Source organism: Cavia porcellus, unplaced genomic scaffold (genome assembly GCF_034190915.1).
Source record: "Cavia porcellus strain 051 isolate PalLab524CR breed Dunkin Hartley unplaced genomic scaffold, mCavPor4.1 scaffold_23, whole genome shotgun sequence".
NCBI classification, from domain to species: Eukaryota; Metazoa; Chordata; class Mammalia; order Rodentia; family Caviidae; genus Cavia; species Cavia porcellus.
The window spans coordinates 37,453,462-37,479,556 of record NW_026947506.1 but is presented as its reverse complement, the minus strand read 5'-3'; the positions used below and the strand labels follow the sequence as shown (position 1 = coordinate 37,479,556).

The 26,095-nt window shown below is 39.0% G+C and overlaps 1 protein-coding gene across 3 annotated transcripts in view; it reads left to right on the top strand.

Annotated features, from left to right (window-relative positions):
• The first annotated feature begins 648 nt into the window (after positions 1 to 648).
• The window catches only part of Smurf1 (SMAD specific E3 ubiquitin protein ligase 1), a 114,766-nt gene continuing 89,319 nt past the window's right edge, over positions 649 to 26,095 (top strand). The window contains exon 1 of one of the 3 annotated variants that reach the window (XM_003469885.5): positions 649 to 1,039. In XM_003469885.5, the coding sequence (XP_003469933.2) occupies positions 985 to 1,039 (55 nt within the window). In that variant the 5' untranslated portion in view covers positions 649 to 984. The remainder of the gene's footprint in view (positions 1,040 to 26,095) is intronic. The other 2 variants (XM_013152712.3, XM_013152711.3) reach the window with 2 other exon arrangements.

The following is a 26,095-nucleotide window of genomic DNA, read 5'->3' as shown; positions in this document are numbered from 1 at the left end:
ATATGCAACTCTGGGCGGAGGGAAATTTAGCAGAAGGCAGGAAAAGACCAGTCCTCTTGCTGTTTTGCTTGGTTAAATCACATGCAGATTGCCTAATAGCAAGTAACTACCTCTCAACTTTATCTCGCACATTTTGTTTGCTTTGTCCATATTTGGCACTTCCTGTGATTCTGGTAACTTTGTTACTGGGTAGACAGAGCACTCTAGTTGCACAGGTTACACCAAAGAGGCTTTGTCTCTTTGTGTGTCTCTTGAACTTGCAGGCTCTAAACGCTCTTTACTGGAAAAGGGTATCTCATGGTCTTATGCAAAGGAGGACCAGGAATGTCACGAAACCCTTTCCACGGCTTCCCAGGAGGTCAGAGACCTGGAAAAGCAATTCCGTTTGCTGAACCTTAAAGTCTTCATCTGTAAATTGGTTCGCTCGGAGAACATAGCAGTAGGTCGGGTGAAACTCGCTTCGCTTTAACTCCTCTTGGCTTCCCGTCAGGCGCGGGCAGAACAGGGACTAAGCCCCAGCGCACTAGCTGCAGGCCCCGCGCACACCAGGCGGGCAGGGAGGTGGGAGACGTAACGGGCCCGCCCCTCCCCGACGTACTCCTCGGGGGCGCGCACGCACGCGCGGGCGCGCGCAGGGCCGGGCCGGCACAGCAGCGAGCGCGCGCGCAGCTCCGGGAGGCGGCGGCAGCGGCGGAAGCAGCGAGGGCGGCGAGCGTCCGGCTGTGAGACTTGGAGGCGGCGGCAGCGGCGACTCGCGGCTGGGCTCCGCTGGCTGGAGCAAGGGTCGGGGCGTCGGGTCGAGCGCCGACCGCCTTGGTCGACCACCGTCCGTCGCCCAGACGCCTGGGCCGCAGAGTTCGTGTCCCGGCTCGGACCCCGGCGCCCAGCCCAGAGCCGTAACCTTGAGGCAGTGGCGGCGGGGCTGGGCCGGGCCGGGGGGCGGCGGCGGCGCTGGATCCGCGGCTACCGGATCGTTGGCGGGAGATGTCGAACCCCGGGACGCGCAGGAACGGCTCCAGCATTAAGATCCGCCTGACAGGTACGGCTGGCAGAGGCCCTCTGCCCTCCGGCGCCCCTCGCCCCTCGCCATCTCATCTCTCCCGCGGGGCGCCCTTGGAAGTGTCCCCCGCACTGGCGTTGTCCCGGGACCCCGTCACCCCCCTTCGCGCGCACCCCTCGCGGCTCCCGCCGGCCCCGCCCCCCTCTCCCGGCCCCGCCCCTCCAGCCCCCCAGTTGCCCCCGGCTCTACCCTCGGGTGGCCCCCATTTTTACTCCCTCCATCCTGGCCCTAGCTCCCCTTCTTCTCCCCCGACCCTCCACTTCTCCAGCCCTGCCTCCGCCCCTCGCACCCCCCACCTGCCTCTTCTGGTCCCTTACCCGCGCTGCTCGATATCTTCCAGACCTCTTTCTTGCTTCCTTCCCTCCTGCTTCCCCAGCTTGGTCTCTACTTCCCCTCCTGGTACCCCCCTCTCCGCGTTGTTACCCTTCCTGTAGCCCCACCATCCTGCTTTGGTTTCCCCTTTCCCGGCTTCTCTCTTCTGGTCCCCTGTGTCTCCCCACCTTGTCCATTCCCCCTCACACCTCCTTCTCGCCCCCTCCTCTCCATTCTCTCCTTGCCCCCCTCCCAGCCTCCTTCTTTCCCCCCATGGCCCCGCCCCCTCATTTTGCCTAAGCCCCGCCCACAACTCCCACCTAGCCCCGCCCCCGCTTATCTTCCAGCTCGGCTCCCTTGCCTCTCCCTGTCTCGCGGCCTCCACCCTTTCTTTCCTTCTTCCCCCGAATTCCCGGAGTCTTTCCAGGAGCCACTGTCTCCCAGCCGTGTTCTCGCTTCCCCCTGGCCCAGACCTCTCCAGTCTCGTCCACTTCCGTTCTCTCTCGAGCCAGACCGCTGTCTACTCTGGGCTGTGCTTCCTGACTTCTTTCCTCTTGTGCCCTGCACTTGGCCATTACGCTCGCAGGACACCCTTGAGCCCTGTTAGGTGCGAACTCCCACCCCCACCCCAACACTCCCTTCAAGCTGTGTGGCAGCTGCACCTTGTAGGGCTTGCTGATTCGGTCTCACTTAGCCGCAATGAATTGCCCATCTTTCCTAGGTGGCTCTGTAGTGCCACCTTCCAGGATGAGCGCGAAGCTCTGCTGGGGGCCTGCGGTGCAGTGGGTGGGTTGGGACGTGGGGATGCCAGCTGTTCCTTGTGGCAGCCCCTGCTTCCTTCGATCCACTGATTTTCACCTTCTGCTTTGCTCCGTACCAGCTATAAGGCTGCTGCTCTTGTAGGCCGGGCCCTATCAGTTTAAATTCACCCCAAGGCTGGATTTTAGTGGTGCAGATACCGCTCTGCTCTGGGACTTTCCAAACTCGAATATTTCCAACTCTGAAAAAAGAAAAAGTTAAGTATAAGGCCTGTTAGGGATTTTCCCTTGGATTTTTCTGCTCAGTAACCAGATGTGAGGACTCCAAACTTGGGGGCCTTTCAAAGACATAGTGAGCATTTTGTACATTTTATGGCAGTCGTAGACAAAATCCATGAAAAGAATAGATAATATTTTTCAAACCGAAATTTATTTTGAAAGTCTGTGGTTGCATGGCCTGTTTTTAAGAAAAAAAGTTTTTTTTTGTTATAAATATGACAGATCAGATAACAATTTGGACTTAAACTCAGATCTTGGTTTTGAAAAAGGAAAAGGTATATCCCCAGGACCTTTCCTTTTGGAGAAACACTCGTTTACACCAGGGAGAGGAAACACTTCTTATTAGTTACGGTATTTACACTGTTATTTTTGTGGTTACAGTAAAAGTCACATTTTTTGACATTACAGTACTTGCTAAATTTTACTGACAACTTTGATTCTGATTTACAGTGTAATCTTTAGTTGACATCAGATTGGTTTTAGTTTTCTTGTAAACAGCAGAAGTAACTGATTTGGGAAGAATGCTTTAGAAGTAATATGTTTTATGTTTTGTGTCATATATATAAAATTCCTATATATATAATTACCTCGTTGGCTGGTGTAGGCCTTTTACTAGTGAAAGGGAGAGTTTAGTTTTTTAATCTAGATATTATTAATGTAGAAATGTTTTATTTTGGGGTTGAGGCCTTTGATTCCGAGAGCTGAGGTGATGAGTGTTCTTTCTGAAACACTTGTTCCTTTTCCCCTAGTAAGTGTTATTAATGGTCTGAAAGGATTTGTGAGTGTGATCATCTTATGGTAGGTTGGAAGTTTAGAGGCAATTGGGTCTACCTGATGCTGGTTGTCCCCTGAGAAAATATGTAGGAATTGGAACTAGATAGTTGTTAAAGATTAGGGAAAAAAAATAAGAGTTAGATTTGGCTTCATCTGAATGGTTGTTAAGGAAATTTGAATCTGTAGGTAGCAATCTTTCAAAACTTTAATACTTCTGTTACAGAGTTTCAGAGTTTATTTTCATGTTTGATATTTGAAAAAAATGGCTTAAAAATTAAGGATACTCGTAACTATTAAAGACTACCGCAATATGAGGACATTGACGACTTTTGAGTTTTATTAAAGAACATTTAGAATTTTATGGCCCACTAGTATATTTAGGTTGAATAGAGCATTAGATTTAATTTAGGAGGCTCAGATTGGTCAGATCTATCATTAACTGCATGGTCTGGAATCAATTATTTAAACGTTTAGGACTCAGTTTCCTTATGTATCAAAAGAGACTTCCAACCTTATTAACACTCCTTGATCCTCCTTCTCACAGGGTATGTCAATTTGGTTACCCACCTATATTACTTTTGGGTGTGTACAGTTTCTGATGTTCTCAATCCTGATGCAATATTCAGAGATTTGTGTTAAAGTACGTACTTGTATAGATTTCTTTTTAATTGTTGTTTTTGGTTATTGTTTGGTTGTTGGTTTTTTGGTTTGTTTTTTTTGTTAAGACAAAGTTTCACTATGTATTGCAGGCTGGCCTTGAACTCACTGTGTAGCCCAGGCTGGCCTCAAACTCGAGATGATTCTCCTGCTTTATCCTCCCAAGTACCGGTATTGCAGGAGTGAGCCACGATGCCTGCACTTGTGTAGATTTATGCTAAACATTAATTTTATGTATTGATTACATTTATGGATTTCTTTTTCTTACCCTGGGGTCCTTTTGTTTTAGAAAATTGGCTAATATATTGAACTGTTTTGGAAATTCTGGTCTGAACAGTGGGAGACTGTCAGAGACTTTATATTTAAAATAATGTTAGTAAATGTCTTTGTGGCATTTTAATAGAAATACAGTTCATTAGATGTAGGGGAACATAAGATGTGCAAAATCAAATGATCTTTGTTAAAGAGCACTATCTTGTGGATATCTTGGAGTTTATTGGCAGAGCAAACACTTTGGGCAACATTTTGATTTAAAATTTAAGCAGAATGTGTAAAAACTTTGTTCTTACATGGTACACAAATGAATTCCCAATACACTATTTAGGCCATTTTGGGTAAAAAAAAAAATTGAATTTTAAGCTCTAAGGGTTCCATGGTGCTCTTTAAAAAAATTAAATTTTTGGGGCTGGGGATTTAGCTCAGCGGCATAAGCGCCTGCTTTGCAAGCAGGCAGTCGTGAGTTCGATCCCTGGTACCGATAAAAACGAAAAAGACACACACACACACACAAAAATTTGTGCTGATGTTAACCAGTTAGTCCAAATATCAAATGCCAAAGCTTTTTTTGATGTTTTTATGCCTTGAAATTCTGAGATCTGCTTGTGTGTTGTATGTTTTGGAGCATTACTGCATTGTAAAGAGAAATTCTAATTCTGTGTAAAGGGGAAAAAAGACCTCTCTTGACTGCATATTGAGATATACAGCTATTTTAAAAGTTGGAGTACATGCGATGTAAGGCCAACTTGTATTTTGGCATTTGCATGATGTAACTTGGAGCAAAAATAGTTAAAGTAACAGGTGCTAATAGTTTCAATTAATTAGTAACAGTTCTGTGACATAATTGATTCAAGTAGTAAGTTTCTCTTAAGAAAGATGAAGGAAACTGTAAAGGAAACTGTTAAGGGTGCTGACTTCAATTTTTACCAGCAAAGAAGCCACTTACCAAAGCAGGTAACTGTCATAACATGGAATAAATGATCAGTTTTTAGCCATCCTCTGCATCTCTGTTTGCATGACTTTTTTTCTGTTTGTTTTTAGGGGCCACCTCAAATTTAGGAAAGTACAGGAGGACTTTAGATATTTTTCATATACTTTAGTTGTATAGTAAAAGTAGTTGTGATCCATTAAACTAGAATTTTTTTACTTTAAGTATGTCAGAGTTCACAGCTCTTGTTTTTGCAACCACAAAAGTTATTTCCATGAACTAGATTTTTTTTTTCCCATACAAAATTTTATTTTCTTGGTTCAACTGAAGAGTTTCTGAAGTTACTTGTGAAGTGTTTTCTCATGAGGTTGTTGGGGAGAGATAGATTAGATAGATTGATTTCAGCAATGATCCAGTTAACCAGACTGGTTGTTTTGTTGACACATTTGTGCATACTGGTTAAAATAGCCAAATTGTGCATTTCATTATATGAAGTGGTCCAAAAACTTAGATGGATGAAATATTTTCATAGTCCTTTGACTTTTCTGGTTGTGAAAGCCTAATTTTAGTACTGTGTTCTCCCTTGGACTAAATTTTTGTAATTTCAAAACCATTTTGAAGGTTAAATATTTTTAAACAGCTAAAGAATTTAAGACATCTGTTTTTGTCACTGAATAGCTTAAAACTACTGGTTAGGTTTTTTTTTTTTTTTTTTTTTTTTAGTTTGTTGTTTTGTAAGGGAATTTTATCCAGAGAAAATCCTCAATTTAAATTTGCTTGTTGTCCCTAGTACTGTAGCTGACTAAAGTCCCTACGACCTTTCTAGTTAACAGAGAGCTATGTTTTAAAAACAAAAGCACATAGCCTCATGGATCAAGCACATCTTTTTAAAATGTTAGAATTACTGTTGCGTCTAGATGCAATTTAATCCATTTAGACATTTAAACGAAGTGGAATGTTGTTTCCACATTTCTGGATTGAGGAGAAAACCTTTTATTGTTTTAAAATAAGGCTTAAGCAATGTACAATCAGTGTGTCTGCTGCTGTGCCCTGTGCTGCAGTTCCAGCTGTGTGCACCTCCATTGCAGCTGAAAGGAATTCTAATTGGCTGAGGAATGTCGGCAACATCATGTATCACTGAGTATGAACCTATTCTGCAGGCTGCTGGGTGATACATTTCAGATGTTTTAAACCCTAGAGTACAATGTGGAGGTTGCTTTCAAGAGTCTGGAATACTCAAGAATATTGTGAAGTTTCAGTGGGTAGATGGCAGCCTGTTTTCTTTGTATGTGGGGCATCCGCTGTGTTCTCCAAGAGCAGTGGTGCTTTCTTGTGGCTGAAACACTGGCTCAGGAATCAGAAGGTCTGCATTTTACTTGTAAATCACAAAAGTACCACAAACGACGAAAGGGTGATAGAATTGTAATCTTTTCATGACTCAGTCTTCTTGTTTATAATGTGAGATACTTACCTTTTTATGCCATGACAAACCTGACAAAGATGGGTTAAGTATTTTAATGAGCAAATGTGAATTATTTATTGAGTAGCACAATACAGATACAGTCAATGATTGCTGTTATGTCTTATGCCTGTATAATCGTAGAAGTGATACAGCTAAAGCTGTACTTGACACAATGGAAAAAAAATCTGTGGAACCAATTAATAGACATAGGGAAATAACACTCAGAAATGAATTGTTACATTCTTTATGTATTAAGTAAGTTCCTTAGACAAATGATGTACCAACTAAAGCCAGCATCATCTTGAATGGTACCATCTTAGGAGCATTCCTGTTAAAGTCAGAAACAATCCAGTGATGTACATCATCATCATTACTGTTAACTAGAGAAAGACATCAGAAAGCAGGAGGCAAAACTTTTTTGAAATAGTGATGAGATTGTGTATCTTTTAAGAATCCAAAGGTTGACTGAAAAACAAGTATAAAGAGCTTTAAGTAACTGGGTAGAAAATTTCTCAATAGAAAAAAAACAAAAAGCATGAAATCACAGAAAAACAACTAGGAGAAACAACTTATAATCTGTATAAAAATGAAAGTCTGGTTTTCTTAACATGTAAAGACTTTTCAAAAATCAGTTGGAAAAGAACATAGCCTCACAGGCAAAGAATATGAACAATTCACAGAAAAGAAAATAAAAATGGATTTCAAATGTGAAAACACTCAGCCTCATTTTTTCCAAATATCTTTCTTTTTAAAATCCTCTGTATTCATATTAAATGAAATACAAATTAAAACTAAGAGTGAACCAGTTTTTCATGTAGTAGATGGGTAGACTAGAGAGTTTAAAATATTCTGTGATGACAAGAATATGGAAAAGGAGCTTTTCACACTGTTGGTTGAGGACAGAAACTGATAAAGTAGGTCCAGAAGACATTTTAGTGTACTGTACATCAGATAATAAGAGTATGAACCCTTGGATCTGAAGGGTTTTTTTTACAGGTCTATTTAAAAATCTTATGTGAAAAGTAGTTGCAGCATTGTTTGAAATTATAGAAGATTGAAACCAGTCTAACTATGCACCAATAAAGAAGTACAGTAATCAAACGAATTACTATATATACTCAAAAATGCATAGCTATTCAAAAGAATAAGAATTCAAAAGAATGCTTTTATTGTGATATAAAGCATTCTCCAAGATATACTATTAAGTGTAAAAAAGTATGATTCAGAAGAGTATACTTACTATTTGAGTAGTAAAACAAAAAGGAAATTTATAGATATGTTTGCTGGAAATCTCACTGGAATACTGTCAAACACTGAATGTGAACCCTCCCCCTCACTCCCACCCCTTATGGGAGATAGGATCCTGAGACTTCTGCATGTTAGGCAAGTGTGCTACACTCCTGGCTTTTTTTGGTACTGGGGATCGAACTTACGACCTCGTACTTGTCAGGCAGGCACTTGTTCTGCTGAGCTAAATCCCCAGTCCCAACTCCTGGCTTTTGAATATGATTTTTTTTTTTTTTTTTGAGATGTGATCTCTGTGTAGGTAAAGCTGTTTTGAACTTGCTGTATAGCCCAGGCTGGACTCAAATTCATAGTGATTCTCCTAGTTCAGCCTCCTGAGTGCTGGGATTATAGGCGTGTGCCATCATGCCCTGTTTGAGTGTGGTTTAAAGGAGACAAAGCCTGAAAAAGAACCAGAGGTCCAGTAAAAGAGAGAGAGAGAGAGAGAGAGAGAGAGAGAGAGAGAGACTTTATTCATTGTATTCCCTTTGTATTGTTTACACTTCCTCCTTTCACCCCACTGAGTATATATTGCTTTTCAGTAATTAAAAACAAAAAGTACCTGTGGCTCTTACGTTTTTAAAGAAGAGCAGCTATACATTACTTGCCAGAAGTAATTGATTTAGAATGCAGGTGTTTTGAAAATTCAAAATATATTTTAAGGCTAAAATAACATCACAGCATAGTACCCATACTTCTTTACCAGATGTTTCTTAGGTTTTGCAGAATAATAAACTTTGTACTCTTGTCCTGTAGCTCTGAACAAACTTATTTTCCAAGAGAGTACATTTATTTTGATAATAAGATCTCCTCCAAAGGCTATTAGCATATTCAAATAAGCCTAAATTGTTCTTTCCAAATTGAGAAATTTGGAGCTTCATAGACCTAGTTCATATACTGATGTCTTTGAAAAACTAAGCACTTAATTCTAAATATGTGTGCTGTTTTATAATATTACTTACTTAGAATGTTATTTGGGCTTATCTGTGACTTAATTTGTGTAAAATAATCTTGTCTCTGAAATGGTAAAAATGCTAACTTGCATAAGCTAGTAATAATAATTTCATATTTTCCCAAAGTATTTATAATTAATGTTTGCTCTAAACTTCTTTAAGGGCATATTTTTTAATTTGAGCAATATCTAAAAATGAAATTTTGAAATCTGACTCTATAAATAAAGTAGAAAAAAACAGCAACCTCCATGTAACATACTGGAATATTGTATTTTCCTTCTAGTCTTTGGGATTAAAAAAAATCCAAAGTTTTACTCAATGTCTATGTACATTGCCTCTCAGTTATAGATTGAGAATTGCTTGGTGCTTTTTCATACATGTCAATGACACTAAAGCCTTAGGTCTGTTTCATAGCTTCTTATAGTGTTTCATAGTTTCCAAAGATTCGCATTGGCAGCTCTTCACTTGAGCTAATGACATCAAGCAAGACTCTTCTTTTTTTGTGTGTTTTTATTTCTAGGTTTAAAAATAGCATGCAGTTTGTTTATGCTCTAAAAATACAATGTAGGGAGAGAAGATGGTATTTTATTGTCCCAAATAGATAAGCATCTTTTGTGTAGGTACAGAATATTCAAAGGCACACTTATTCCAGTGACAGTATATTCATATGCTTTACAGTAATCAATAGTCAAATGTACGAAAAGAGCTAAAAGTCCCTTACACTTATGGGACATTGATTTAACTCTTCTTAGTCTTTAGAGAGATCCTACACTTAGAAAATTAGACAAGCTTTTTCTTTTATTTCATTTTTAGTTGGATGCCTCCCCGCTCTGTAATTATATAAACTTGGAAACTTGATATTCCTCTCCCTATTAGATGTCTTCAATGTTTTTCTTTTTCTTTTTTTTTTTTTTCCTGCCTTATACTAGGATCTGAACTCAGGGCCCTTTTTATTTTTTATTTGAGAGTTTGTTTGGAGGTGCTAGCAGGGCAGTGTAATATCTCCTATACCGTTGACCATGGAAACCATCATTCTCTGGGTGGGTCATCCTCTTTGATCAAGCGAGCAGCTTTGGGAAGGAAACACATGGAGTGGTGAGGGAGGAAGAGGACACCCATCTAGCCAGCCAGATTAGCCCAGGTGATCAGTGGAGTGACAGATGTAGGGGCCAGCTTACCCTCATATCCTGTTTTTCATCTTGTGACAAGGTCTCACTAAGTTGCTCACTAGGCTACGCTCATACTTGCTATCCTCCTGCCTCAGCCTCTGGGAGTGTTGGGATTACAGATGTATACCACCATGCCTAGCTGCATGTTAAGGTTAATGTACCTGGTGTTCAGTTTAAGCTAAAAACTGAAACTGTCTTCTTGACTTTCGCCTCCCCAGAAGCCTTCCTCTCCACTCTTATCTATTTCATTAAATCTACCCAGTTGCTCAAATAAAACAAAGACTTCATTCTTCAGATCTAATATAGCAGGTCCTCTTGCTTCTGTCATCAATCACTGCTATTTGGGCTACAGCTATTGCCCCATCCTAGTTGAATTGTGATAATCTCTCATGTGGTCAGCTGTGTCTTGACCTGTTATTTAGATGCTTCCTGTGACTTTAACCATCCCTTCCAGCTAGAGAGTGCCTCTTTCAAAAATGTTAAAAGATTGTTCATAGTAATCTTTGGGCTAGTTCTCAAGTACAGATGGAAGGAGCTTTGCTGCCAGTCTTCCCTTTTCTCTTGGCCAGTGCGGTCTCTTGATTGCTGTTCTGTCCCTTCCTCCAGCTATAGCTCCAGAAGCCTTGGGGGAGGCTGGTTAGTAGTCTTTAGCAGAATAATGTAGAACTCTTCATGATCTGATGACTTAGGGATGGCCAAAGACAGTTGGATCATGTCCAAGGCAACACTGTAAAATGGTGGAGAGAGCCGAGGAAACCAGACTGAAGATGTCTATTTGAAAGAGTAAAGAATGGGAAATGATCTCTTCTGGTGCAGGGCACGATATGTTCTTCTGTACAAGGGCAGCACATCGGTCATCTCCCACCTCTCACCGCCTTTCCACAGGATGCCCTAACCTTCACCTGTCTCATCTTGGTATCATTGTTAGCCAGCCAGTCACTCAGAATGAAAACTCTAGAATTTTTTTGATTTAACAAATATGTATTAAATCCCTTTTATGTACAGCTGTATAGACTACAAAAAATTAAATCACTAACACTTACTTCAATGTGAAATAAGTTCAGATGTATTTTGTTACAGATGTGGGGAAGTTTTGAAATTTTGGTTTTATACTTTCAGGGTTTTGTTCTGTTTGTTTGCTCAGCTTAGAGTATATCTCAGATTCCTATTTTAAACTTTAGGCCCTTCTGAGGGTTTTTGTACTGATGATTATGATAGTCTATCTCTAGCATTCCAGTATCCAGCTGTGGTATACAAGTAGGTTCAAAGAAAGGATTTTAACTGGAGAGGTGGAGACGTGCTCTTTGCCTGTGCATTTGTAGTGTATAGATGTATACACACATTTTTTAGTACATATTTGCAGTACATAATATTTCTTGTGTGGAGCTGATGCATGTATATAACATGTCTTAATTTCCCTTTCTCTCCCTTCCCTCTTTCCTCTGTCCATCTCCTAATCCCCTTCTTGTCTAAGAAAGATCTATTTCCTATCTTTTATTTTGCTCCTTATGTAATACAGATTTCTCCTTTAAGAGAAACCGTATGATATTTAAACTTGTGACTGATTTATTTCACTTAATATTATGGTTTCAGAGTGCATCCACTTTCCTATAAATGATTCAAATTTATCTTTGTGGTAGAGTAGTATTCTGTTGTGTGTAAATACCACATTTTTTTTATTGACTCATCTGTTAATAGACATATAGGTTGCTTCCGAGATTTAGCTATTATGAGTTGTGCTGCTGTCAGCATGGGTATGTACTTACCACTGTAATATAATATTTTTAATGCTTTTGGGAAGATAAGTAGAAAGAAAATACCTGGTCAAATGGAATTTCTAGTTTCGGTTTTTTGAGGAATCTACACTGATTTTGATAGTGGTTGTTCTAGTTTATATTCCCACCAACCCACCTGAAAGGAAGGTTCTTTTTTCCTCACAGCACTGATAGTATTTGTTAGTGTTTTCTTGATGAAGGCCATTCTTTCTGGTGTAAGTTGGAACCTGTGTTTTAATTTTATTTCTCAAATGGCCAGTGATGTTGAACATTTCTTCATGTATTTATTGATCATTTGTACTTCTTTTGTGAAGTGTCTGCCCGTTTTACTTGCCCATTTTTGATTGGGTCTTTTATTGGGGGTTCTAATTCTTTTTTAATTCTTTATACATTCTGGATATTAGTTTTCTGTCTGAGGAATAGCTTGAAAATTTTCTTTTCCATTTTGGAAGTGTTCTTTTCACTTTTTTTTTCTGTGCATAAGCTTTTTAGTTTGATATTTGTTAACTCTCGGTAATATTTATTGGGCAACCAGGGTTCTATTCCGAAAGCTCTTGACTACACCTGTGACTTCAAGAGTTTTACCCGTTTTATTTGCAAGCAAGTTGTTTCTGTTTTAACATTTAGTTCTTTGATCCACTTGATTTTAGTTTAGTATATGGTGAGCTATCGAGGTCTACTAAATCTTCTGCAGGTGGATATTCAGTTTCCCCAGAACCATTTATTAAAGAGATTATCTTTCTTCCAGTGTGTGTTTGTGGCCCCTTTGTCAAAAATCAAATCGCTGTATATGCCTGAGGTTGTTTCTGCTGCTTCTGTTCTGTTCCATTGATCCACATGCCTGTTTGTTTGTTTGTGCTAGTTCAGTGTTGTTTTAATCACCATAGCTTTATAGTGTAACCGCAAGTCTGGGATTGTGATGTCACTTTTTGCTTTTGTTACCTAGAATAGTTTTTGGTATGCTGATTTTCTTGTTCCGTATAAATTTTAGGATTGTTTTCTCTAGCTCTGTGACAAATACCATTGGAATTTTGATTGGAATTGCATTAAATCCATGTATCAGTTTTGGAAGAATACTATTTTGGTTAAATTGATTCTGCCTATCCAGAAACAGGGACTATCTTTCCATTTTCTGATGCCTTCAATTTCCTTTTTCAGAGTGATGTAATTTTGATTGTAAAGGTCTTTCAATTTTTGGTTAGATTAGTCCTGAATTATTATTATTTTTTGTGATGCTTTGTGAATGGTTTTGTTTTCCTAATTTCTTTTCCAGTGAGTTCATTATTAGTGTATAGGAATGCTATTGATTTGTATGTTGATTTTGTATCCTGCTACATTGTTGACCTTGGTTATTCCTTTTATTTATTTATTTTTTAAAATTTTATTTATTTTATTTTAAAGAGACTAAAACTCAACACAGCAGAACAGGATAAAGCCAATCCAAACAAAGCAGTTAAAGTGGTTCAGAACTTCGAAGGTTGATAACAGGAAAACAACAATGGCTACCATAATATATCTTGTTATCTTTGCAATAGTTGTCATTCCATCAGATATAGTAAAATCCAACAAAACAGAACAGAATAAAACCAATCAAAACAGAGCATTGAATAAAACAAAACAATAAGTCAGACCAAAGCAGTGAGAACAGTATTGGATTTCAAGAAACAAGACAGAAGGCAATCCCCCATATTTGCTATATCGCATGCTGTTGTCCTCCTAGTAGATGCTCACACTACTGGACCTAGGTCTGCAAAATCAATAAACAGTACAGTCATTTAGTTGCCTTTGTATCTCAGTTGCTATCAATGCAGCCTGTTCTCCGAATAGGCTGGTTGCTGGGTGGGGAAGGTTTTCTTGATTCTCAGTCCACAAACTTATTGGCTTACAGGGAGGGCGATCTGGCTTCTCTTCCTAGCCTAATGGTTTGCTCACCTTAAGGGAAGGGCAAACTGGCTTCTTGAATGGCTCCTCCCAGACCCAGCATAGCTTCTCCCGATTCACGGGAGCGTTTGTCTTCCTGGGCCATGTATGGTTTGCCTTGGTTATTAATTCTAGGAGTCCTTTCATAAAGTTTTAAGGGTAAGATTCAAATGCCTCCCACCTTACTCTTACTACCCATGATTGCTTTTGCTATTCTGTGTCTCTTCTGATTTCGTATGAATTGTAAGATTGTTATTTCCAGTTCTGTGAAGAATGCTGTTGGTATTTTGATTGGCATTACATTAAATATGCATATCAGTCTAGGAAGTATGGCCACTTTGACTATATTGGTTCTTCTTATTCAGGAGCAGGGAATATTTTTCCATTTTCTGATGTTGTTTTCTTTTTTTTTTTTTTTTTTTTTATTTAAGAGGAAAAAGAGAAAAACACAAAACAAACCAAAGCGGTGTAAGGGTACACGTAATACAGAACTACAAAACAAAACAAAACAAAACAAAAAAAACAAAACAAACAAACAAAAAAAAACATAACAGTAAGAAATCACCTGTTAGTATATTACATATTATCATCTTGAAAATAGTTCCTCAAATCTCTGATGTTGTTTTCAATTTACGTTTTCACTATACTGCAGTTTTCATTGTAGAGATCTTTCACTTCCTTGTTAGGTATGTAATTGTTCTTGATGTTATTGTTAATTGCCTTTTTTCCTCTAATTTCTTTCTCAGTGGGTTCATTTTTGGTATACAGGAATACTATTGATTATTGTTTATTAATTTTGTGTCTTGCTACATTACTGAATTTGGTAATTAATTCTATTTTTGGTTTTTGGTTTTATTGCTACTGGAAATTGACTCCAGTAGCAAAAAAACTCTGGACCTTGTTCTTGCCAGACAGGTACTTGTGCTGCTGAGCAATATCCTCTGTCTCTGGTAATTAATTCTAGAAGAATCTTTCAGTGGATTTTTTTTTTTTTTGGATCATGTATGTAAAGGATCATGTCATCTAAAATAATGATAGCTTGACTTCTTCCTGTCCTATACATATTCCTTTTTTTTTTTTTCTTGCCCACTTGTTCTTGATAATGTTTGGAATACTGGGCTGAACAGGAACGACAATAGTGAACATCCTTTTCTTATGCCTGATTTTAGAGGGAAAACCTTCAGTTTTTTCCCATTTGATATGATGTTGGCTGTAGGTTTGTCACAAATGGCTTTTATCAGATTGAAATAAGGTCCTTCTGTACCTATTTTCTTTAGAGTATTTATCATGAAAAGATATTGGATATCATGGAAAGATATTGGTCGGTGGCTTTTTCTGTGCTGAATAAAATTATAAGATTTTAATCTTCTGTTTATGTGATATATTACATTATGATTTGTGTAACGCCTATTTGGTCATGACACAGGATCCTTTCTTTTTTTTTTTTTTTTTTTGTCTTTTTCCTTTTTATTGGTACCAGGGATCGAACTCACGACTGCCTGCTTGCAAGGCAGGCGCTTATGCCGCTGAGCTAAATCCCCAGCCCAACACAGGATCCTTTCAATGATTTGTTGCATTCTGTTTGCTGGTGTCTTACATCTGTATTCATTAAAGAGATTGGTCTTAAGTTTTGTCTTTTGGTTGGATCCTTTTCTAGTTTTGGAATTAGGTTAATGCCACCGTCCAGGAATGACTTATGGAGTACTCTTCCTTTTTAGTTTCTTTAAAGAGCTCCAGGAGTGTTTGTACATCTCCCTGAAGTTTTTGTCAAATTTAGCAGTGACTCCAGCAGATCTGGGCTTTTCTTAGTTGATAGATTTTTATTATTAATAGAATTATTATTAATACTGCTTCAATTTCATTGTTGGGGTTGGAAGTTGTTTTCTTTTAGAGCCTGAAACACTTCACTCCAGGCTCCAGAGGTCGTTAAGGTTTGTGTTAAGAAGTCTGCTATAATTCTAATGGGTTTATTTTTATAAGTTATTTGCTGTTTTTGCCTAATTGCTTTTAGGATTTTGTTCTTGTGTTGCACTTCTGTGATTTTTAAATACGATGTATTGTGGAGAGGTTTTTTTCTTATTGTGGCTATTTGTGGTTTTTATTGGCTCACCTATCTAAATTTTTTCCCCATATTTGGAGAGTTCTGCTGTTATTTTAGTAAACAGGTTTATTTGTTTATTTATTTATTTGGTACTGGGAATTGAACTCAAGACCTCACACTTGCCAGGAAGATGCTGTGCTGCTGAGCCATACTCCTGGGCCTGTTTTTAATACCATTTGTATTATCTTTTGATCTTTTGCTAATTCAAGTTAATCTAAGAATAGATTTCTTTTTGTCATCTAGGAGCCGTTAGATTCATTTTTCATGTTCTCTCTCTCTCTCTCTCTCTGTGTCTCTCTCTCTCTCTCTCTCTCTCTCTCTCTCTCGAAATAGGTTTCACTATATAGTTCAGGCTGGCCTTGAACTCACTTTGTAGTCCAGGCTGGTCTCAGGCTCATAAGGATCCTCCTGTCTCAGCCTCCTGGAATTATAAGTATGTGCCACTATGCCTGGCTATGTTCTCTCTTTTTTTTTAAGGTATCTGTCATTAATAACTTACTTATAACAACAGCTCTGACTTACAGTTTTGACACCCTATCCTCACCTTGGTCACTTCTGCTGCCCATGCTTTAGATAGCATGTTTAATCTCTTGTATTTCTATTTAGAGTCCTTTTACAGACTAGCTCTTTTCTGTGCTGGTCATTTATGTTTTGCATTGTTTTGTTTAGCTGTGCTAGCTTCTTATTGGTGTCTTGTGTAGACTTGTTGATTGTTTTATTAGGCCCAATAAATTTTGTTTACTCATGTCTTCTATGAACTTGCCAGATACTTTCTGTTCTTTTTTGTTACTTCCCCTGATATCATTGCAGTTAATATGTATCTCTTTTGTTTCCTCTTTTGATATCCCATAGATCAACTCTAGGGGAGTTGGGCATTTTTGGATATATTTTGTTGGGTTATGCTTTCATATGTTACTTGTTTTTGTGTTGAGGCTTGTTAGTTGATTGGAGTGGAAAGCTTTGTTTCTAGTATGGAAACCTCTTTAATAAATATCTACTTTTCAGTGCCCTTTGGACCTAGCTAACTGTTGGCCTTTGCCTCTGTCCCAGAATCCAACCACCTCGGTTAACTTGGGATGGAAGATTCAGCATATTTGGCCTACTTCCTAGTCCTCCAGGAATGGCCCACAGTATTGTTAATAACCCCTAGCAATCCAGATATTAGTGTCCCAAGAAAACCAGTTAATGGCAATAACTATGTCACCTTGGCTTTAGTAACAAAAACAACATAACTATAGGGTCAATTGTGAATTGAGGGGCTAGGGATTTAGCTCAGCAGTATAAGTGCCTGCTTTGCAAGTACGCAGTCTTGAGTTTGATCCCTGGTACCAAAAAAAAAAAAAAAGTGAATTGAGCATTGGCCCATCCAAAGGACGAATAATATCCAACATTTAACCACAGAGAAGAGATCTCAAATTATATGAACACTAAGCCACAACCAATATTGACCTATTGATCTATAGTAAATATCTACTAACAGTTTTACCTCTACCAACAGTAGAACAGTATTTGGCAGCAATAGTGTAAAGTTAACTAGCTATCTAGAGATTCCTAAAGCTTAGTACTTAGGCTAGTAAAGATAGAGCAAGTGGGAGACTAGAGAATAAAAAAAGCAAAATTTGAGAAATTAGTGGGATAAGAAGTAGAAGAGAAAAATGAGATGGGAATCCTATTGAGAAATAAAAGAAAATTAATAGTGTTAGAGAATAGTTGCAGGAAGGAATGAATAAGAAAAAACAAACAAAACAAAATATGAGAAATAAAAGAGAAACAAAATGTTGAATGGGGAAAAGAGAAACACGAAAAGAAACTTAAGAAAGGAAGAAAAAGAAAAATTTCAAACCTCCTCCAAAACCCAATGAGGAAAGATAAATACAATAATAATAAAAAAGATAGAATCAAAGAAAAAAATTCCTGCATTTTTGAATGAGTGGTTACTTTCTAAGATCTGCAATCACAGGATCCAGCCAGTCATGATTTTCTCTACCTAGGTTTAGTGCCTGTGGGTTTTTGAGGTCCCTCTCTGCTCCGAGGCTCCTTTTTATGTTCATTCCACACTCTAACTTTTGTAGACTGGGGTTGGACATCCAGAGTTTACTTGTATCCAAAAACTTTGCCTTTCTTGATTCTCTCTATAAGAGAGGGATTTTCTCTTCTAGAATTTGTTGCTGTCTCATAAATTGTATTGTCAATCTATCTATCTATCTGTCTATCAATATTTCTTTGATTCTTTTTGCTACTGGGAATTGAACTCACAACCTCATACTTGGCCAGGCAGGTACTGTGCCACTGAACTATATCCCTAGCTTTCTATTTCTCTTAATCTCCACTGTGACCTTTGGCCCTAGGGATTGTCACTGCTTACCTGTGTGTCCACAGTTATCTCCTAAATGGCCTTATGTTTCTTTGTACTAAAATGCCATCAGTGAACAGTGTGTTGATATTTTATAAATTGAACATGGTTGGGTAGCAGCATCCCAATCAGATGATTTCAGGTGGGAGCAACTTTTTCCCCAGGTAACAGTCTACAGTGTCTGGGCAGTATTGTTTGCTGTGGCTTTGTGGGTGCTTCTCGTATATGGTGGGTAGAGGCCAGGGATACTGCTAAGAGTAATCTAATTCAGACCCCACACAAAGACTTTTTCAGTCAAAAATGTCAATAGTTATGGTGAAACCTGGCCTGGGATTAAGCAATAAAGTGGAAATTCCCCCCACAGTGCTCAGAATACCTCCCTCATCCCCACCTCCCAAGATGATCAGTATCCAGAATTTTAACTGCCTGGCTTTGAATTCCTTATTAAGAGAAACATACTGTGTGCATTGTAATAACTGGCTTCTTTTTCAATATTGTGTTTATGAGATTCATGCATACTGTTGTATGCAGTTTGTAGATCATCCTCGGCTTTCAATATCCCTTTGTATAAATAAACTAATTTATTCTTTTACCTGATTGATGATAATTGGGTATTTTCTAATTTGAGTTTTTATGAATAGTACTGTTAAGAATATCCATGCATGGGGCTGGGGATTTAGCTCAGCAGCATAAGCACCTGCCTTGCAAGCAGGCAGTTGTGAGTTCGATCCCCGGTACCGATAAAAACGAAAAAGACAAAAAAATAAAATAAAATAAAATAAAATAAAAAAAAGAATATCCATGCATGGCAAAAATGGAAATTCATTTTTCTCCCTCATTTTGCTATTCTTTTGGTGAATATTTGTATGCATTTCTGCTGAGAATATCCTTAGGAATAGAATTCCTGGATAGGAATGGAGTAAGCTGTGTTCAGTGTTAACAAAACTTGTCAAACCTTTCCCTAGGTGGTGGCATCAAGTTCCATTCCCTTCAGCTGTGTATGAGAGTTCCAATTGCTTCAGATTTTTTTTGTTGTTGTTGTTGTTGCCAGTTTTGGTGTTTCCTTTCTAAAAATACCAAAAGCATACCTCACAGAATTTGAGAAAACAAATTTTCCTTTTCAATTTAACCCTTTGAAAAGGTGTGACTTGGTTTCACAGGGGGGTTCTGTTTCTTTTTTTATTGGTACCAGGGATTGAATTCACAGCCCTATGCTTGCAGGGCAGATGCTTATGCCGCTGAGCTAAATCCTCAGCCCCTGGGGTTCTGCTTCTAATTTCATGTTTTCCTCTCTAATCTTTGCCTCAGATGGCCACCTTCTTTTAAAAATAAGTCTTGATTTGGAAGTAATTATAGATTCATAGAAGGTTAGAGAGAGGTATATAGGGAAGGCCTATGTACCCTTTAATTGAGCTTCTCTTGTTTATATTTTAAAATTTATTTTTCTTCCTCATTTTTGCCATTGTGTGTAACTATGGCGTCCTTTCAAAACTAGAAAATTGATAGTCATCATTGACCTAAACCACAGAACTAGTTTAGATTTCATCAGGTATATATGTACATTTGTGTGTGTGTGTGTGTGTGTGTGTGTGTGTGTGTGTGTGTGTGTGTGTGTGTGTTAAGGTCCTGTGGAGTTTGTCACTTGCACCAATTCATGTAATTCATGTATCATTGCTCCACAGTGAGGACACAGAACTGCACTACAACAAGGCTCCTCTCTCTTAGGGTCCAGGAAACCTGTAATTTCTTGATTTGCTCAAGGTCTTTCCACAGCATAAGTCATGCTGTTCCCTTCTGAAAGCCCCTCAGTTATTTCCCACTCAGATTAAAATCAAACTGTTACATGATCCTGCCCGCCTCCCTGGCCACTCTGCCATGTTCTCTAGGTGTCATGGTTTATGTCTGTGGCCCCCAGACCTCATGAGTTTGCATTGTGATTTGCATTGTCTAGTGCTTGGATTGATGGTGTCAGTGCTACACCCACCTAGGGGTGGAGCCAGGATGTGATGTAAGGCAGGAAGAAAGTATGTCTTGCTCTTTGCTAGTTCCTGTTTGCTGTTTGCAGCCGCCATGAACTGCGGCCCAGCCATGGCCGCCTGCCTTGAAGCCAACTGATTGTGGACTGAAACTTTCAAAAACTGTAAGAAATAAACCTTTCCTTTCCCAACTTGGGCTTCTGTCTCAGTGATGAGTAAAAAGTAACTAAGACACTAGGGTACTGCCACCCTGCTTTGAAAACATGGCAGGCACAATTGTACCTGTTATAGTGCTTTCACATTAAGTATTCCTTCTTTTTTTCTTTTCTGTTTGGTAAAATGCTCTAAGTCTCTTTCTCTAGGGTTTTCTGGGGCTTCTTCCTGTCATTATGTCTTGTGTCACCACCTCCTGCGGGACCCTCCTTCCTACCTCCTTCCCCATTGCTGTAAGCTCTCAGGCAGCCTGTTGTGTCTGTGCAGTGATCCTCATGTCATGTTTTCATTTGATTGTTCATCTATCATCTCTGTCTAACTGTCCAGTCAATTTTATTTTCTGTCTGTGTTCTTGGCATGTGAGTTTCCTAGAGCTCATGGGCTTGCTGTTTTCTTTCTATCTCCTCGCTAAATGTGGCAAGTGATGGTCACAGATATCCCTGGGGAAGGGAGTTAATGGGCTTGATGTTGATTTGGCTCCTTGGAAGCATTGTAATTGGGGAGCAAGCTCCATCTCTTAGGGGCAGCATGACATTAGTAGGCGACTTCTTGCTGAGGTGAGTTAGGGCCTGGAAGTTGGGCCATCACAGTCTATTTCCAGTCAAACATGGTTTTCTTTAACTATGTGACACCTTAAGAACCGAGTCTACTTTCATCTGGGTTTCTGGACAGTTTTAGGGGAATTAAAGCCTGAAATTTGCTCAGATCTAGAGTTTGGCCCATCTTCATTCATGGCTTTTGGTCTTCTGGCCTTCCCTTAGCCTCTCCCTCTGGGCTGTTGGAAAGAAGTGGTTGTACATCATTAATTTACTCTGAGCCTGCACAGTTACCTCCTAGACAAAGTTTTCTATTTTTAGATTAAGGATGCCTAACAGGAATGTTGGGGAGAGACCTGGGGGCCAGAATTCATTTGCCCACCCTACCTCACAGCCTTTCCTCTGGCTCTTTGTCGTGTTCTCTCACTTCAACTCTCTTGGCTCCCTGAATTGTGATTTGGAGCAGAAAGTGCCGCTCTTAGCAAAGGCACATTTTCTCTTCCCTCCCTTCTTTCCTTCTAGGGCCTTCTTAAAATGCTCTGAGAAGCAGGCTTGTCTTCTTGGGCATTTCCTTGTCTTTAGTCTTTATGAATCCCTTTAATGCTCCCTGTCATCTTGGAGGCCACATCAGGCCACAATATGGTTGTTTCTCAGAGAAAATGGTTAAATTGTCAGACGAGGTTAGAGAGTGTTCTATGACTTCTACCCTGCCTTCTTTGTTTAGCCAATTCCACATTTTAAATTGTTTCTCATTTACAATGTTGATTTTTAAATTTATTTTTAAAGGGCAAGATACATTCAGAAAAGCTAGCTTAAATTGGCTAGAGAGAATTTTATTCAATTAGTTAACTTAAAAATCCTAAAGTTGTTTCAATGGCATGGCTAAGCCCTGGCTTCTTTCCATTTTTTGGTGCTGTAACGTCAGAATCATTGTTGACATCTCTTCTTTTGTGCTCCGAGCAGCTCCCAGGATTGTTTGTGTCTAGCTTGAAATCCAACAAAAAAAGTTAGGAGTCTACTTCTCTAGCAGCTCAACCCTGGACTTGAAGCCTGAGAGTTTAATCCTCTTGTCTGAGTGTCCTAATCTGGGTCAAGTGTTTTATTTGAGTGAACCACTGTGACTAGGATGATGGGGTGTCCTGGTTGTACAATTTACGGTCCATATTTGTCTACTAATGGGTTTAGTCTCATCAGGAATAGAGGTTGAGGATATTTGGGGAAACTGGAATGTGGATACTGGGAAAGTAAGCAACAAATGACTAGATAACACCAATTTTTAAAAACATTAGCTTTGTATGTATTTAATGTAAAGTAACAGTTTTACACATTTCTGAAAAAGAAGTATGAGTTTTTTGTCTTTAAAAAAGTGCCAAGAATTTTTTGCCAAGGATTTGGAATGTGAACTTGCCCCAATAAATTTTATTGTCATTTTGTATGGTAGAATGCTCCTGGATTATTACATAGCATTGTTTTATGTGGGGGCTATTTCAATACTAAGTTTTAAACAGAATTCAGGTAATGATGGGAATAAAACTCGTGAGTTTTTTTCTGGAAATAATAGGGCATTTTAAACAAAGAACAATACACGTTTGTTATTTATAAATTAAATTCAAAATGTATAGAAACAAAAATTTAGTTTTTATGTACAAATATGACTTTAAAATAAGTGATTGCCAACCATTTCCTAGCATAAATACTTAGAGTTAATCTGTTCCTGATATTTGGAGCTCTGTATTTTCACTTTTATATTTCTAAGGAAAAAGTACTTTTAAGATGCTTATTTGGGTTTTGAACTTGTGCCCTGGGAATGGTTGGCCTTTTCAGACCCTCAAGTCTTCCTTCTGAGGAATCAGCAAGGCGGGTGGCCAAGTGGGGGCAGGAGCCAGCCTGTGCCTGGAGACAGATGACTTCCTTTCGTAGTTTCTTTCGCTGTAAAAAGGGCAAAAATGATCGGAACCACTTCAGAATGTTGTGGGTATAAATGAGATAATCTTCACCCATTGACTAGTAGTACATAAATGTTCAGCATATGTCAGCTAATAATAACTTTGTCTTACTTCAATGAGTCTAAGAAATTCACACCTTTGTTTTATGTACCACTAAACAAGAAACACCAGTAATTAGAATATGCAATTCACTTGAAGATTTCAAAGATATTGAAATATGAAAAAGTATATCGTAGAATTGGTGATATTATGATTGTCTGTGACTTGAAAGTCCTTGGAATTGTTTGCATATCCACAAATTAAGACCATCTGTCTTTGGTTTAAACACCACACAATGGGGATGTAATGTTTCTTTTCATTTTTCGTTTTGTCTTAACTTACATTAAATTTGATCTTGTGTGTTGCAATATTGGAAATGTAATAACTAATTCATTTTTTGGTTTAATAGATGGATTGTACAAAACTCAAAGGTTTTTGGCAACTTGGATTATTTGATTTTCTTCAGTGATTTAGAAAATATATGAGCTGGAAGTCATTACTGTTGGTTGAATTAGACGTGTTTGAAAGCTAAAGACAGGTTAAATGGTGGTGCCATAACCTTTAAAAAATCACAGTTATTGGCACTCAAACAGACTCAATTTTCAAAACATTGATACTGTATTTGAAAGCAACATGTGGTAGTTGATTTTCTTCAAAAATTTAAGTTTGGACAGTGTATTGCAGAGCTTGAGCAGTAGTCACAGGCCATACCAACTTGGTGTAGCAGAAAGTTGCTATGTAATGTATGCCTAGCATAAATTTAGGAGGAGACTCCTAAAGGATGTAATATAGCCTTGATGAAGTGCTGTACCTCAAGGGTGCAGGGGAGGAAAAGGAAGGAAAAAGGATCAAGATGTGATATATAATATGTATCAATTCCCCACCATGAATGTATTACATATTGCAAACATATGCTAATAAAAATATTTTTAAAAGCTCTATTTCTCTTAGGAGGCTTGTGTTTAGATATGTTACGGATAGGATGATATGAACCTGTCTCTTTTTAGGCCTTTTTAAAAATTAATACTGCAATGAATTATGGAAGTCTTTTGGGGGGCTCGACTTGTTTTGTCATTGCATTATTTATGGCTTACCTCATCAACTGTTTTAAGACAAACACATGAGAGGAACAGATGTGCAGTTGAGTTACCCGGAGCCAGCCTCCCACCCTGCAGCATATCTGGCACAGGAAGCACTTGTATTCGAGGGTATTGGTTATAACTTCGTTTAAGACCGTATCGCTATGTACTGCATGTTTTAATGCGTTCTGAAGCAGTAGTGCTTTCTTTTTTGGAAACGCAGGAATGTGTATTTCTTGTATTCTGTTTAGGGTTCAACTCGACAGTAAAATACTTTTTTATTTTGGTAAAGGAGTTTTGTTTTAGAAAATAATACATGAATTGAAATATAAGGGAAATTATTCTCCCCTGAGGATGATTAACCAATTGTAGTCCTTTTTGTCTCATCTGCATAGTAGAACTGCATTTCTATATAAAGGATAGAAACTGGTCCTGGACCTCCAACAAGGACACAACTGTCACTGTCACTCCATGTGTTCAGTCTCAAACAAGATGAATCAAGGATTTGGTGTTTCTTCTACTGGAATAGATTGAACCTCATTCAGAATAAAGAAACTCATTAATTTGAGAAGTATACCTTACAGCCTACAAGTTATTTTAGTTAGTGTTTAGTTAGTTAGTATACCTTATAGCCTACAAGTTATTTTAGTTTAGTTAGTGTTTAGTTAGATAACTCTTGCATGTGATATAAAAGGGTTTCCTTTAACACTAAGCCTCCCTTCCTCCCTGTCCCTTGTCACCAGCTTCCAGAGAAGCAGCTGTTCTCACTGCAGATTTGCCAGTTTCTCCAGTGCTCTTCTGGAGACTTTCTGTGTTCCCTTCTTTAGTGCTTTCTTTCCCTCTCTTTTACTTTTAATATAGTTGACAGCATATCCTTTGTTCTGTTGTGACCCTTCTACTTCCACGTGTTGTAGATTAGGGATCCTTTGGGTATGCTGCCTTCCAGGCTGCCTGTGGGGCTGACATTGACTGCTCAGTGCGAGTTACATGCTCTTCACTATTTCCTGGCTGCCTTGTGGTCAAGAGGTGCTTGCCCTACTGCGTGGTTGAGGCAAAGGCCTTCACTCTGCTTCAGAGCATGCTGAAGCTTTATGGCATGTGGCAGGGCCTCCTGCTGCCTGGGTCCCAAATGATTATATGGGACCGAGGAAACCCCACTCCTCCAGCCTATACAGAACAGGACTTTTGGCAAGGATTAAACCTTTGTTAAGGTAATTTGTTTCTACATCATTTCAGCCTCTCCTGACTGATATAGCCAATTTCCTTTTAGCGAATATTTTTTAACAACTGTGAAATATATAACACTTGAAATGAACCTGGTTGAGACAATCAGATGAGTGTTAAAGAACAAAAGGACATCTAGTCAAAGAATGATAATTTTAAATAACCAAATACTGGCTAAATGAACTTTACTCCTAAAATGTCACCACGCAAATACATATAGAGTTTTTAAAGGGGATTATATACTCATTGGAAGATATAAAGGAGGAGTAAGTGCTTCTTTATTTTAATGAGGTGTGGTTCTTTAACATCATGACTCATGATTTTTGCATTAAAATTTGATGTTAATTTTCTAGGCAAGTTATTTCTCCAAGATGATAAATACCAAAGCCATAGATACTAGCTGTACTCATTATTGAGCGTGATACACAGTAATTAGTATCACAGAATGGAAAGAGAATGGAGAAAAGACAACAGGCTCCAGCAGGACTTCACAGGGGTAGGAAGTAAGATAGTCACTAGAAGCAATTAAATGACAGTAAAAAGTGCCACATGGGAAGGGGAGCTCTTGTGGCTATGTGAAGTGTTAAGCACTCACGTGGGGGGCCAGATTGGAAGGAATGTTGAAAGGACTTGGATGGGCAGAGGGTCTGTACTGATGGCACAAGCAAGGACTGCATGGAGCAAGAATGCAGCAGTGTGAATGGAGGAAGCCATGTGGGCAGGTGTGTGGAGTGAAGGCCAGGCATGTGACATCTGTGAAAAGTCTCAGGGTCTCGCCTGGAGTGTGGTAGCAGAGGACAGTGTGGGTCCCCAGAAAGGAAGTAGCAGGTCACCTGGGTTCTGATTGTGGCATTGCCTTCATCTAGCTGTGTAAACTGGTGGGAAGGGTACATAGGATTAGTGCTTAGTAAGCAAGAGACATCAACTACTGCTGTTAGTTGGAAATGAATTTAGTGACAGCATTTGCCGTCTAATGAAGGAACAAGAGGGCTACCTTAAAAAGTAGTAAGTATTGTGTTAC